The 14528-nt window shown below is 37.7% G+C and overlaps 1 protein-coding gene across 2 annotated transcripts in view; it reads left to right on the plus strand.

The window, feature by feature from the left end:
- The window catches only part of tent4b (terminal nucleotidyltransferase 4B), a 48715-nt gene extending 34723 nt beyond the window's left edge, over positions 1 to 13992 (plus strand). The window contains exons 3-13 of one of the 2 annotated variants that reach the window (XM_039762870.1): positions 1298 to 1344; positions 1737 to 1857; positions 1967 to 2074; positions 5692 to 5820; positions 5901 to 6114; positions 9493 to 9619; positions 9991 to 10097; positions 10347 to 10516; positions 11451 to 11507; positions 12739 to 12882; positions 13133 to 13992. In XM_039762870.1, coding sequence (XP_039618804.1) covers positions 1298 to 1344; positions 1737 to 1857; positions 1967 to 2074; positions 5692 to 5820; positions 5901 to 6114; positions 9493 to 9619; positions 9991 to 10097; positions 10347 to 10516; positions 11451 to 11507; positions 12739 to 12882; positions 13133 to 13288 — 1380 coding nt within the window. In that variant the 3' untranslated portion in view covers positions 13289 to 13992. The remainder of the gene's footprint in view (positions 1 to 1297; positions 1345 to 1736; positions 1858 to 1966; positions 2075 to 5691; positions 5821 to 5900; positions 6115 to 9492; positions 9620 to 9990; positions 10098 to 10346; positions 10517 to 11450; positions 11508 to 12738; positions 12883 to 13132) is intronic. The other variant, XM_039762871.1, reaches the window with a different exon arrangement.
- The last annotated feature ends 536 nt before the right edge of the window (positions 13993 to 14528 follow it).

Consider the following 14528-nt stretch of genomic DNA (forward strand, 5'->3'; position numbering starts at 1 on the left):
GAACTATAGGTGTAGTAGAAACATGTATTACAATATAGGCAGGAAACATTAATGTTTCCAAGTCTTGTTAAACAATCAGTAATACAAAGTCCTGTCTATGACCCTGTTTAATACCATTCAGGGTCTTGCACAGGGAGACAGTGCCTGTCTTAAAAGCAGTTGTGCATAAAATAAGCACCAGTCCATTACAGGATAAGAAGTGTCACTCATTTATAAGAAAATATGTAGGTAACAATCAAAGAAGCTTGAGGAAATTGTCACGGCACCATGTATAGTGTGAAATACTGTAGTATTAAGATGGACGGGTTGTGGGTTAGATGTTGGGGTAGTTGAGGTTGACAAGTATTCAAAGTGTAAGTATTTGGGATAACAGTATTACCCTCTTGTCTTTCATACCGACAAGCACATAAATATTACTTAATTTTGATGATGTCGATGTTTTAGCGAAGTCGTCTTTTTGCATTCATTCTTGTAACAAAAGAATACTTGGAGGCTGGTCATCAATTTGGCTCTGGTTTCTGGTGTTGGTGGAAATGGCAAATTAGTAAATGTGATATTTCAGCATTAATCTGGAAGATATTTCAGATTTTCCAAAACCTTAGTACAATTTATCGATGACAAACATTTTTTTTTTTTCAACCAGATCTCGTAACTTATTAAATGTGACTCCCCTGCTATGGTGATGGTCAGATGGGCACCTCATATTAAACTACAGTATGCCAAGTTTAGGAATCTGAATGAGATCTGTTTGCGGGATTGTCCTTTCTAATTATACTGATTTCTGTAGAATAGATGAGAATTTTGTTGAAATTTTATTGTTTGGGCCTCCTCAAGATGCTGTTTGTCTTTTATGTTTCTCTATTGGAGTATCCTAATGATCCAATGTTACATATCTTTATGTAATAAGAACATCCACAACATATGGTGTGACTGTTATATATAGTGTTGGCTGCAATTAATATCCATATGAGAAAGACAGGAACATGAATATAATCCTTTAGGAGCATGAAACACAACTTGTAATGCAGTACTACTCTTGGAAGTTTTTTTTTTCCTTTTTAATGGGGCCTTTGCAGTTGGTTTCTGTTTCAACCAGTAGAGGGCTCACTTCACTAACACTTGGTATTGAAGACTAGCACTTGGATGCAAAAGAATGTTAAAAATAGTAATCGATTTGTGTTACAATTATGGTATGAAGGCTCATGTAGTTAAAACATTGTCTCTGGGTTAATTTAGTCATTGCTTAGGAGCTATTTATGAGCTATTTATTTATGTTTTTTTTTCTCTTGTGATTCAGGTTCAGATATTTGGAAGTTTCAGCACTGGCCTTTATTTGCCAACAAGGTAGGTGGCTGCATTTTATTCAGGTGGCATAATTCAATCAAAATTTTTTGAGATATAAATGACAAAAGTTTGCAATTGTTAATACTGAATAGATTTTGTTTAAGTAACATCATCTTTCAAGATATTATTTATTGACTTACATGTATTTTCCTGTAGAATCACACACTTCTGTTTTCAGTCAGTTTTACTGTTAACATAATTCTCTTATTAATTCTTTTATAAATTTAAGTGGCAGCTGAATAAGCTTTTTCTTCAGGTGCATAAATGCAAAAATAAGGCTGATTGTATCTCTTTCTGAATTCATCTTATCTGTAGTCCTGATCTCTGACAGCTAACCTTATGATGGTATAGACAAATGCTTTTTATTTTAAATGCATTTATCTTTATTTTAGTGATATTGATCTTGTTGTTTTTGGAAAATGGGAGAAATTGCCCCTGTGGACATTGGAGGAGGCTCTGCGAAAGCACAATGTAGCTGATGAGAATTCAGTTAAAGTCCTGGATAAAGCTACGGTGTGTATAGGGATAGTGGGTGTTTTTAGTCAAGGTGAAGACCCTTTTAAATCTTTTTACTCTTCATTTTCTGTGGTTTTCATTTAGAAATGTATCTGTGTCTTTACAGGTTCCTATTATCAAGCTTACAGATTCTTACACAGATGTCAAGGTTGACATCAGCTTTAATGTCCAAAATGGGGTAAAAGCTGCACAACTTATTAAAGATTTTATACAGGTGAGATCAGAGATGTGCATAGTTTAAAAACAAAAACAGTCTTTCTTGATTTGACATTTGCGTACTGTTAACCTTGTGAGGAATTTTAGAATTTAAATGGCCACTGTAGATGTTTTAACTCCTGTATGACAAATTGGGCTGTTCTAACCTGAAAATTCTAATTCTTTTAGATTTCCATATTTTTGTGAGACACCTTTTGATCAATGTAGTGTGTAGTACTTTATTTTTATCCTTTTATTTTCTGTCAGTCTCTCTTTAATTCTTCAGAATTTCTCTAAAGTTTGAAATTGGTTTAATTTACTCATTCATATATTATTGCTGATTTTCTATACTTAAAAGTTGTTAATCTGTCAACTCCTCAATTTTCTTGATGCAATTGATTTTCTGATTAAATGACTTATTGGGTGCTACAATTTCGTTATAGTTTGATTATATTGAATTCACATGATGCATGCAGCTCTGTGCTTGCCTATAGATAGATACAGTGCATCCGGAAAGTATTCACAGCACATCACTTTTTCCACATTTTGTTATGTTACAGCCTTATTCCAAAATGGATTAAATTTATATTTTTTTCTTCAGAATTCTACACACAACACCCCATAATGACAATGTGAAAAAAGTTTACTGGAGGTTTTTGCAAATTTATTAAAAATAAAAAATTGAGAAATCACATGCACATAAGTATTCACAGCCTTTGCCATGAAGCTCCAAATTGAGCTCAGGTGCATCCTGTTTCTCCTGATCATCCTTGAGATGTTTCTGCAGCTTAATTGGAGTCCACCTGTGGTAAATTCAGTTGACTGGACATGATTTGGAAAGGCACACACCTGTCTATATAAGGTCCTACAGTTGACAGTTCATGTCAGAGCACAAACCAAGCATGAAGTCAAAGGAATTGTCTGTAGACCTCCGAGACAGGATTGTCTCGAGGCACAAATCTGGGGAAGGTTACAGAAAAATTTCTGCTGCTTTGAAGGTCCCAGTGAGCACATTGGTCTCCATCATTCGTAAGTGGAAGAAGTTCGAAACCATCAGGACTCTTCCTAGAGCTGGCTGGCCATCTAAACTGAGCGATCTGGGGAGAAGAGCCTTAGTCAGGGAGGTGACCAAGAACCCGATGGTCACTCTGTCAGAGCTCCAGAGGTCGTCTGTGGAGAGGGGAGAACCTTCCAGAAGGACAACCATCTCTGCAGCAATCCACCAATCAGGCCTGTATTGTAGAGTGGCGAGACGGAAGCCACTCCTTAGTAAAAGGCACATGGCAGCCTGCCTGGAGTTTGCCAAAAGGCACCTGAAGGACTCTCAGACCACGAGACCATGAGACAAAGATTGAACTCTTTGGTGTGAATGCCAGGCGTCACGTTTGGAGGAAACCAGGCACCGCTCATCACTAGGCCAATACCATCCCTACTGTGAAGCATGGTGGTGGCAGCGTCATGCTGTGGGGATGTTTTTCAGCGGCAGGAACTGGGAGACTATTCAGGAGAAAGGGAAAGATGACTGCAGCAATGTACAGAGACATCCTGGATGAAAACCTGCTCCAGAGCGCTCTTGACGTCAGACTGGGGCGACGGTTCATCTTTCAGCAGGACAACAACCCTAAGCACACAGCCAAAATATCAAAGGAGTGGCTTCAGGACAACTCTGTGAATGTCCTTGAGTGGTCCAGCCAGAGTCCAGACTTGAATCCGATTGAACATCTCTGGAGAGATCTTAAAATGGCTGTGCACCGAATCTTCCCATCCAACCTGATGGAGCTTGAGAGGTGCTGCAAAGAGGAATGGGCAAAACTGGCCAAGGATAGGTGTGCCCAGCTTGTGGCATCATATTTAAAAAGACTTGAGGCTGTAATTGCTGCCAAAGGTACATCGACAAAGTATTGAGCAAAGGCTGTGAATACTTATGTACATGTGATTTCTCAGTTTTTTTTTTATTTTTAATAAATTTGCAAAAACCTCAAGTAAACTTTTTTCACGTTGTCATTATGGGGTGTTGTGTGTAGAATTCTGAGGGAAAAAAATGAATTTAATCAATTTTGGAATAAGGCTGTAACATAACAAAATGTGGAAAAAGGGATGCGCTGTGAATACTTTCCGGATGCATTGTAGATAGATAGATACTTTATTAATCCCAAGGGGAAATTCACGTACTCCAGCAGCATACTGATATAATTCCCATGCATGTAATTTTTATACACAAAAACACTGGGTACTAGTTAATAAGTATACTAGATTCCAGAATGCACTAGATACATTTTCCAGGGGAAGAAATTTTGGCCTCAAACTCAAATTTCACTTGGTAAACACGTCATGGTGCACTACAACGCCTACCTGTGCCAAGTCCCAAAAATGCCTCCTTGGGGTACCAAAACCCCAGCAGATGCAGTAATAAAGTAAATAAAGTTTCCCAAGGGGAAAAATTTCTGAACGAAAGGTAGTCTTTGGTCTTCTGCTGTACAGATGAGGAATCTGTGGAGACCTCTTCAGAGACAAATTTAGCATTACACTCACTGTATTAGTTTTCATTGAAATCATACTGTTTATGTAGCTAAAACTATTCCCATAAAGAACTATTTAATTCTTTAAAACTGTTGAATCATTTGGTTATTCCTGGCTACTAGAAATAAGTGCATTTTTGGTATGTGTTAGTTCAGTTGTGTTTTTGATAATTTTGAGGTTTCAAACCAGAAAATGTTAAATGCCCTGTTCTCATCTTTTATGACTTCTTATGTCATGTATTTGTCATAGTAGTGGCATTGTTGTGTACAGAATACAATGAAACTGTTATTGTATGTCCCACCAGTATGCCACGTAAAAGGCCTTTTTAAATTCTGTATAAATGTGGTGTTACAATTTAAATAAAACATTTGTTAGGATGCAGCTGAAAAGAGCAGTTTCTTTTATAAAAGGGTCAAATATCTAGGGCACTTTACTTACTGCTAAGTATGTGATTCACTCTTGTGTCTGTTTATCCTCATGAACTCCTGATGACTTTTAGATGGGAGAGAAAAATACAAGTGTTTTATGGCAGACTTCATGGAAGTTAAGCATGTACTGCTTAGTTGTACTTAATTGGCTGTTTCGTGAGACAGGAATTCATTTGTGAATTCCATGCTGTCCTAGCAGATGAACCTAGTTTCAGCATGAGAAATGGTTTCTAAGAAGCATTCTGGCAGTAATGACATTTCCACATCTGCCAAGGAAGTTGAGATTACTTTATTGCATTAAATTGAGTTTTGGCAGAACAGATCTGTGCATTCTCATCAAGAGAAGCTTTACAGGATAGTTCATGTTTTATCCAGAGATGATCAGGTGTTAGGGACACATTTGTATGTAACATGTATGCCGAACAGTTGAACAAAATGTTATTGATTGGTTTCTGTAAGTGTGCAGGATATATTAACAACTCCCTGGTCTGCATAAAAAACAGACTTTGTTGCTTTAATTATCGTGTACTCTGATGGGATTTGACTAATTATTCTGTGTTTTTGTGTATTTTCTGCTTAGTCGGTAGGTTAGTTTGGGAGAGATTGTGAAGAAAGGCATTAATGGTTGATCCACCCTTCTACCGCAGTCTGATTACATCTGTTTTCTTTGTAATGTTTTCATTTATAGAAGTACCCAGTTCTTCCATACCTTGTGTTGGTGCTGAAGCAGTTTTTGTTACAAAGAGATCTGAATGAAGTCTTCACTGGTGGAATTGGCTCTTATAGTCTCTTCCTTATGGCTGTCAGTTTCTTGCAGGTAAGTTTTTGGCCTGTGTTAGTAATTTAAAGAACCTGGCAATTCAACATCATCCTAATCTAAAGGGTTCTTTGTTCCAGATGCATTATAGGAAAGATGCCACCTGCCCCAAAGCCAACATTGGTGTTCTTTTAATAGAGTTCTTTGAACTCTATGGTAGACAATTCAATTACTTGAAAACTGGCATTCGAATAAAAGATGGTGGTTCTTATGTGTCCAAGGATGAGGTGCAGAAGAGCATGGTAGACGGGTATAGGCCGTCAATGTTGTATATTGAAGACCCCTTACAGCCCGGTAGGTGTATGAATTCTTTATTTGCTTTTCTCACCAGTATGATGATTAGTTTCCTAAAGATGATGTATAGGAGTATAAACATATTTTTTCAAATATATTAAAAGCAGTCTATCAGGCATACCGTGTTTCCCCAAAAATAAGACAGGGTCTTATATTAATTTTTGCTCCAAAAGATGTACTAGGGCTTATGTTTAGGGGATATATTATATTTATTCATGTACAACAATATACATTTATCCAAATACAGTCATGTCATCTTCTTCTGGAATATCGTCATAACTCTCCACATTCAAACCCTGAATTTCAGCCTGAATTTCTTGCTACTCCAGCCGCGCTTCTGGGGCTTCCTCCTGACCTGACAGCAGCATCGCCACATAGAATGCATTAAATTTATAATATTCCAGCTCTCTGCACATTTAGAGTTCTTAGATTTGTACTTGATATCAGTTTCATGATGAAATGCATTACAATATGTATGTTACATTTTACAGATAAATCGTTAAATTTGTTTAAATAATGAATACTGTTAATAGTTACACATATGGGGTGGCAGAGGGGTAGCGCTGCTGTCTCGCAGGAAGTCATGTCCCTTGTGATCCCTGCCTGGTGTTTGCATGTTTTTCCTGGAGGTTTCCATAGTGGGCTCAGTTTTCTATCCAAAGACATGAAGGTTTGGGTATTTGGTGGAGCTACAATGATGCCAGTATATGTGTGTGCTTGTATTCACCTTGCGATGAGCTGATGCCCTGTCCAGGGATTTTGTTTCTGTCTTGCGCCGATGCTGCTGGAATGGATGCATCCCCGAATTGATGGATGTAATCATTAAACATCCTTTTCAGAGATATTGTGGCAAGGTGTCCTCGTAATTTAATGGATGTTTTGGGCACACGAGTCGCATCGTGTGAAGTATAAACCTGGCCTGTCTTATATTACAGAGTAGCCTGAAAGTCACGCTTAGGGCTTATTTTAGGAGTAGGTCCTATTTTCAGGGAAACACGGTAGAATTGCATCATAACGGTTGTTTTAAGCAAAATAACAATTACAGCATTATTTTGTAACCAGTTTGATTAAATTTTGTTGCATGAATTAGTGAGGGCATATTAGTGATTAGCAAAAGTTACCGATACGTTGTTGCAGTTTTGAAATATTGTGTGTTTATTCATACATTTTTGCTATAGTGGCTGACACTTGCTGTACAGTATAGCTGATTTCTCACCAAAAATGCTTCCAGTTTAGTTTAACGCCACAGCTCCTCATCAAGACCATACCACACCCCTGCTTTGTTTGGGGGGAAATTATGAGTTCAATAGGATTTACAAAAGAAAATCTCACCCTATCTAAAAGTCATAAATGCAGTTGTATGTTTAATTATGTACAATGTATTTGAATCACAACCACGCATTTCAGACAGACTTTTTTATCAAAGAGGAATAAAAAGTAGAATCAAATGCAAAACAGCAGGGATCCAGTAGCTTCCTTATTTCAAAATCTGTTTACTATTTGTACGAAGGACACATAATCCTTATCTGAACTTATCTTACTAGTAGTGCTGGGTGGTATGACCAAAATTCTATATCACGGTATTTTTCAAAAATACCGTGATACCGGTTTCACGGTAATCGACAGTATTTTTTTCTCATGCATGAGTGGATGTTAACCACATTTTCCACTGCAATTACTGCTGTAGACTGGCTAAGAATAACCTATCCCACTGTCACGAGAATTGGACAACTTTAGCTTGACAGCATTTGCAGTAAATAGTTGTTTGGTCCTCATCCGACCTTTTAAAACCAAAGTATCTCAAGACATCAGACATGGCTCCTTTTTTCGGCAAAGGTTCTTCTGTGTCATCGCGTTCAACTTTGTCTGTTACAGCTTCAGTTTTGGAATGTTCAGTGTCCTTTTTCACCGCTCAGTACCTCCACTAACGCATGTACTCCGTTGCATGCTTGTTTAGCGGTGTAGAAGTGAAAAAGGTCCCCCCTTAAACAGCTTCCCTCTGCACCACTTTCCGAACATTGTTTAGGCTATTTAAACCGGTGTTGCGGTATAAGAAAAATCCCTATCATAACAAAAATAAAAAAAAAATTTCGGTATGAACCGGTATACCTCCCACTGCTACTGACTAGACTTATTTTCACTTGTCATTTGCTAAAGTCTCTTATGATTGGTTCACTGAAATGACACCAAGACATTTTGTGGACTTTAGTCTGAAGATTTCAGATGTTTTGTTAACAAATCCTTAAGCCTGGATAATTCTTAGAAATCTTTTCTAACCTTGAAGTTTCTCGGGCTTATAGACATTCCTAGCGCTTACCTGGATGGGCCATTTGGTGAGATTCCCTGAGGGTGATCCGGCTCACAGGATCCTCATTGTTGAGGACTCGAGTGGCAGGACCAGGCGAAGGGGACATCCACGAAACACCTGGCTCTGGCAGATAGATAATAATTTCACAGAAGGGACTGGACCACTTGCCTGCCTCGGGTTGGGAGTTGGGGGAGGCAACCAGGATCCCTGAGCTGTTTCGTCATGTGTTGAATGCAGCAACACACTGTACCAGTGCATGCTCCCCAACCTCCCCTGACTACTTAAAATAGATGAAAACATGTATTCTTTATATAGAATTCAGCAAATGAAATTAGGTTCACAAGAACTTTGTGGGGAAAAACCTGAGGTTAACATATATATATATCCATAAGAGACATTCATATGAATTTTTAATGTGGAAACCTGCGTCTATGAGTGAAATGAACTGGCATAGGAGTTTGGCTAATTGCATTTAATGACCAATAACTCATGTGGGCATGTCAGTGACACTGATGAAAGTGACACATGATGTTGTTATGTACTGTTTAGATTTTCATAGTAAGTATTCATAAGCTTTACTGTTTCAAAATTGAAATTGTTACGGTAAGTAAATCTGAATAAAGCAATTAAAATACTATATTACATTAGCCTTTAATTAGATTTGTATCATAAGGGTAATTTTAATTAGAATTTTATTTACCTACACACTGATATCAACTACTGACAGCCTTGCTGAAGAAAATTTAAAATAATTAGTCAATAGCCTGTTTCCATCTACATAATAATACCTTATACTTTTGCATTTTCTTTAAGTTAAATTTATTAAAAATAAACTGAAAAGGAAATAAAAATGACATTCCCACTTAATATGGTGCATTTGCTATGAAATATGTTTTATCTTCTTTTCCACGTGTCAGGAGAAAATGTTGGAGGATGGATATTCTAAATGTTTTTCACATCCCACTCAATTTAGAGTGTGAAATTTCTAAGGTTTATTCTGAATGTAAGATACTGTAATTACTGTTGTAATTATTGCTTACAGCAAAAAATTGAGTTATTTGTTTTTGCAGGTAATGACGTTGGAAGAAGTTCCTATGGAGCCATGCAGGTGAAGCAGGCCTTTGACTATGCGTTCATTGTCCTTAGTCATGCCGTTTCTCCAATTGCCAGATGTTACCCAAACACTGAATCTGAAAGGTATTAGTCTTGGATTAGACACCAAATGTTTATTTTCCTGTTTTTGGAACCGCACAAGAGCATTCAAAATGCTTTCTGTGGTAGGTCTCTTTCATATAAATTGTTGACCTATAAAATCCTAGTTTACTTTTCCTATTATTACTAATTCAGAACTCATTTGGGAATATTCTGATTAGAGTTAAAAACTCCACCAAAACCAAGGCTTATACCATAGTACTCCTCAGGCCCAACTGGGTAAAGTGGTTTTATCCAGGTTTGTTGGTTGATTGAAAATAGTGAATTGCCCTGCAGTCGTTTTTCCTGTTGTTTGCATCTGTGGCTGTGTGTTGATGTCAGTTTAGCACTAATTTGATATTTTGTTGTCTGAAAAGCATTTTAGGACGCATTATAAGAGTAACCCAAGAAGTAGTAGAGTACCGGGACTGGATTACTAAAACATGGGGTGGTACACCAGTGCCGAGTGGTGCAGCACTTAATGGTAAGTTCTTTTCTTCCTGTTTCAGCCTGTTTTATGAAAAAAAAAAAAGAGAGAGATACAGGAGTTTTTTTTTTTAATAGATGGGTCATAGCTAATTTTAATGACTAAAATATTCAAGGACATAAAGTCACTGATTATGGTAATATATACTTGTCAGTATGCAATTAACAGAATTGCAAGCAAAAACTCATATGAGGTTGTGCTTTTACATCAGTAGACTTGAATATACTTTTATTTTTTTATGTGCAGGTAATGATGTAACATTGTTAGTTGAACCACAGCAGCTTGACAAATGCAACAACAATGTCTCAGAAGAGCTAGTTCTAGCAGGGCAATCAAAAAGCAAGCACTCCTCCAATTCTTCCTCTGGTTTGCCTTCTTCCTCATCTTCCTCCACAATGTCAAGCTCCAGTGATGCTGTAAGTGTTTTGCTGCCTTTATAACAACTATTAGTGTTGTCTCCAAATGTAGATAGGGCAGTATTTTTATCTTGTGATTCTTGAGCAACATGTTCTTTGCATCTTAGACTGTAATATATAGATGTGTTGAGTTTTAACACATTAAATGTGTTAATTTCCTTTTCCTGTTTATACATTAAATAAAACAGCAAGACTATAATAATGAGAGATTTGTAACTTTGTAAACAGAGCCATTCCATTAGCTTAATGCTGTGTGTTCCTTTCTGGCATACCTATATGGCAGGGGGTTCTGATTAAATTTACTTACAAACTCTGTGTGTGTATGTGTGTTATATATACACTCACCTAAAGGATTATTAGGACCACCATACTAATACGGTGTTTGACCCCCTTTCGCCTTCAGAACTGCCTTAATTCTATGTGGCATTGATTCAACAAGGTGCTGAAAGCATTCTTTAGAAATGTTGGCCCATATTGATAGGATAGCATCTTGCAGTTGATGGAGATTTGTGGGATGCACATCCAGGTCACGAAGCTCCCGTTCCACCACATCCCAAAGATGCTCTATTGGATTGAGATCTGGTGACTGTGGGGGCCATTTTAGTACAGTGAACTCATTGTCATGTTCAAGAAACCAATTTGAAATGATTCGAGCTTTGTGACATGGTGCATTATCCTGCTGGAAGTAGCCATCAGAGGATGGGTACATGGTGGTCATGAAGGGATGGACATGGTCATAAACCATGCTCAGGTAGCCCGTGGCATTTAAACGATGCCCAGTTGGCACTAAGGGGCCTAAAGTGTGCCAAGAAAACATCCCCAACACCATTACACCACCACCACCAGCCTGCACAGTGGTAACAAGGCATGATGGATCCATGTTCTCATTCTGTTTACGCCAAATTCTGACTCTACCATTTGAATGTCTCAACAGAAATCGAGATTCATCAGACCAGGCAACATTTTTCCAGTCTTCAACTGTCCAATTTTGGTGAGCTCGTGCAAATTGTAGCCTCTTTTTTCTATTTGTAGTGGAGATGAGTGGTACCCGGTGGGGTCTTCTGCTGTTGTAGCCCATCCGCCTCAAGGTTGTGTGTGTTGTGGCTTCACAAGTGCTTTGCTGCATACCTCGGTTGTAACGAGTGGTTATTTCAGTCAAAGTTGCTCTTCTATCAGCTTGAATCAGTCGGCCCATTCTCCTTTAATCTCTAGCATCAACAAGGCATTTTCCCACAGGACTGCCGCATACTGGATGTTTTTCCCTTTTCACACCATTCTTTGTAAACCCTAGAAATGGTTGTGCATGAAAATCCCAGTAACTGAGCAGATTGTGAAATACTCAGACCGGCCCGTCTGGCACCAACAACCATGCCACGCTCAAAATTGCTTAAATCACCTTTCTTTCCCATTCTGACATTCAGTTTGGAGTTCAGGAGATTGTCTTGACCAGGACCACACCCCTAAATGCATTGAAGCAACTGCCATGTGATTGGTTGATTAGATAATTGCATTAATGAGAAATTGAACAGGTGTTCCTAATAATCCTTTAGGTGAGTGTATATATATATCTCTATATAAGCTAAACTTGCAAACAGCATTATCGTTACTCATATTTTAAGAGTTCTTCTTTGATCATCACATAAAGTTAATATTAAAGTTTAATAATATAGGAACCATTACTACCGTTCTCCTGTAAATGGATTGCCTGATTTGAAATTGAATTTAGAACTGACAGAATACAGTCAGATCATCAGTGGAGTGTCAGAAAGAAACAATGCAGACAGCTTGAACATGTCTGGAATGCACATGGAGCATTACCTTATGGAAACTGAATAAAAGATGCTCACTTGTTTAAATTTAAAGTTACTGATTTTTTTTTTTTTTAATTTGTGTTAAGTGTTCTATAATTGTAGCCCATTAATTTTTGATTATTTTTTATAGTTGATTCTGTACAATTAATAATCATAAAAATAGATCACGGTTCAAAACTGACCTAGAATTTTGAAGGGACTGCAGAATTTTACATATGTCTCAACGAGACATATCCCCAAGCAAACTCTAGCCTAACACCATGAGGAATGATATTCAATACTGCTGTGTTTCAATGTAATTTTAAAACAAAAATGCAAGCCAGGATTTCTGTAAAAGAGTTTAAAAAAACCTTGTTGTCAGTTGAGCCTTATTTGATTCAACACTTTAATTTTTTCTCTTTGTATTTCCAGGACTCTGATGGAACTCCTTGTAAAACACAGAAGCCTCTCGGTAGCAGACATTCTAGTCTGAGCAGGGATACCACATCCAGTTCACAGACTTTGACAGGGAAGACCCAAGGCAGCTCTCAAGGCACACCTAACAATAAATCACAGGTCAGTAGTGATAATTATTTGTTATACTGCATTGGTTATCAGGACAGGCGTACTTCTAGGATTCCATTATTGTGAGCCCATTTATGAGAGAAATGCTTCCAAGTTGAACTGTTCAGCTTCTATTACGATAGCTATTAACTCTGCAGATAATATTTATGCTCATGATGAAGCACTCAGTTTGGCAGACCTAAACATGGTTGCTTCACTCCATTTAGTGTTCATTAAAAATGTTTATTCTCTTTTCCTTTAGCACCCAAGACCATTTCGTTCAACAAGTAAAAGCATTCAGGAACAGCAAACGCTGAGCCACATCAGCATTCTAGCCAGCAACAAATCTCACCAGCAGTACAACAGCAAGCGACGGAAACACAAACCTGATGCTGCCTTGGAAGAGCTCTGCAGATAGGGAAGGGTTATAACTATACCTGACTTGTTGACTGCCTGTCCCACAACTGCTACAGGTCTCCTTATAGTTCTTCTGTTGGACACCTAGTTCCAAGACTTTTATAGAAGAGGAGGATGAAATATTTGTCCACATGCGTTCTTGTTTTTTTTTTTTAAAAACTGCAGCTTTGCACAGGAAGAATGAAGGACTTCTGCAAATGCTGCTTGTATGTTAACTTGTTATGCACCAAGGACCTAAACAGGGGCTGTAGACTGAATGTAATGTGTCGGTGCCTGCCTGGGTGTTTAAAAACAAGGAAAAGATTAAAAAAAAAAATTGCAGTCCGCAAGAATAGGAATATAATTTGTGCATGAAGATTTTAATATTTTTTGCATATTTACTGTTTTATGTATATACAGATTATACAAATGATATTTGTTTATAAACTTCTAATGAAAATTTAAGGTGCACTTTCTCACACTTAGGGATGCCTGCAGGATAGTTTCCAAGTTCACAGAAGCAGCTGGCTGTTGTGGCACAGTATAAAATGGTGCAGCTCATCTCTACTGACTAAGGTCACCTTAAAACTGTTCAGCCTTTGAGCTGACCAGCAGTCATTCAGAAAATGTTGTCATACCTTAAACACCATTTTTCTACTCAGGTGAGAAGAATGAGCCCATAATCCCTCATTTATTTCTGTGTTTCGTTAAAAAAAAAAAAAAAAACACTAAAAAATTAGAAACAAACAGCAGCCTAACAGTACAGATGCTTGTAACCTTCGGGTTTTGTAATAACAGTAATTCGTATGGTTCCTCTCTTCCAAAACTCAAAGCTCCATTTGCCTTTAATATCCAATTATGCCATATGTACAACCAAACCAGTGAAATGACAGTGGGTACTGGCAGCAGGTGGGATTGCCTTTTGATAAGCATGCTGCCAAAGTGCTACAGCAGTTTTGAAATATGTTTTTGACCCTTACTGTTGAAGCTCCCTCCTTCAAACCTGGATGCAAGATACCACTTTAGTGTGTGCACTAAAATCAAATATGGCAATACAGCCATATGATTTTTTCACTGCACTAAGACCAACTGCCTTTGTCCTTAGTTTAGTCATCAGGCAATCAAGTGTCCGCTTTTTCACTTTGTGCTCTTTTTCAGAGAATGCATTAGAGTGCCCCTGTCTAACTGTCTCCTTGTGCCCATTCTTTGTTTTGATTTAGATATCTGGAGTTGACTGAATACTTTTGTGCTGCTATTAAGTT

The sequence above is a fragment of the Polypterus senegalus genome, chromosome 9 (assembly GCF_016835505.1).
Source record: "Polypterus senegalus isolate Bchr_013 chromosome 9, ASM1683550v1, whole genome shotgun sequence".
Taxonomy (NCBI): domain Eukaryota; kingdom Metazoa; phylum Chordata; class Cladistia; order Polypteriformes; family Polypteridae; genus Polypterus; species Polypterus senegalus.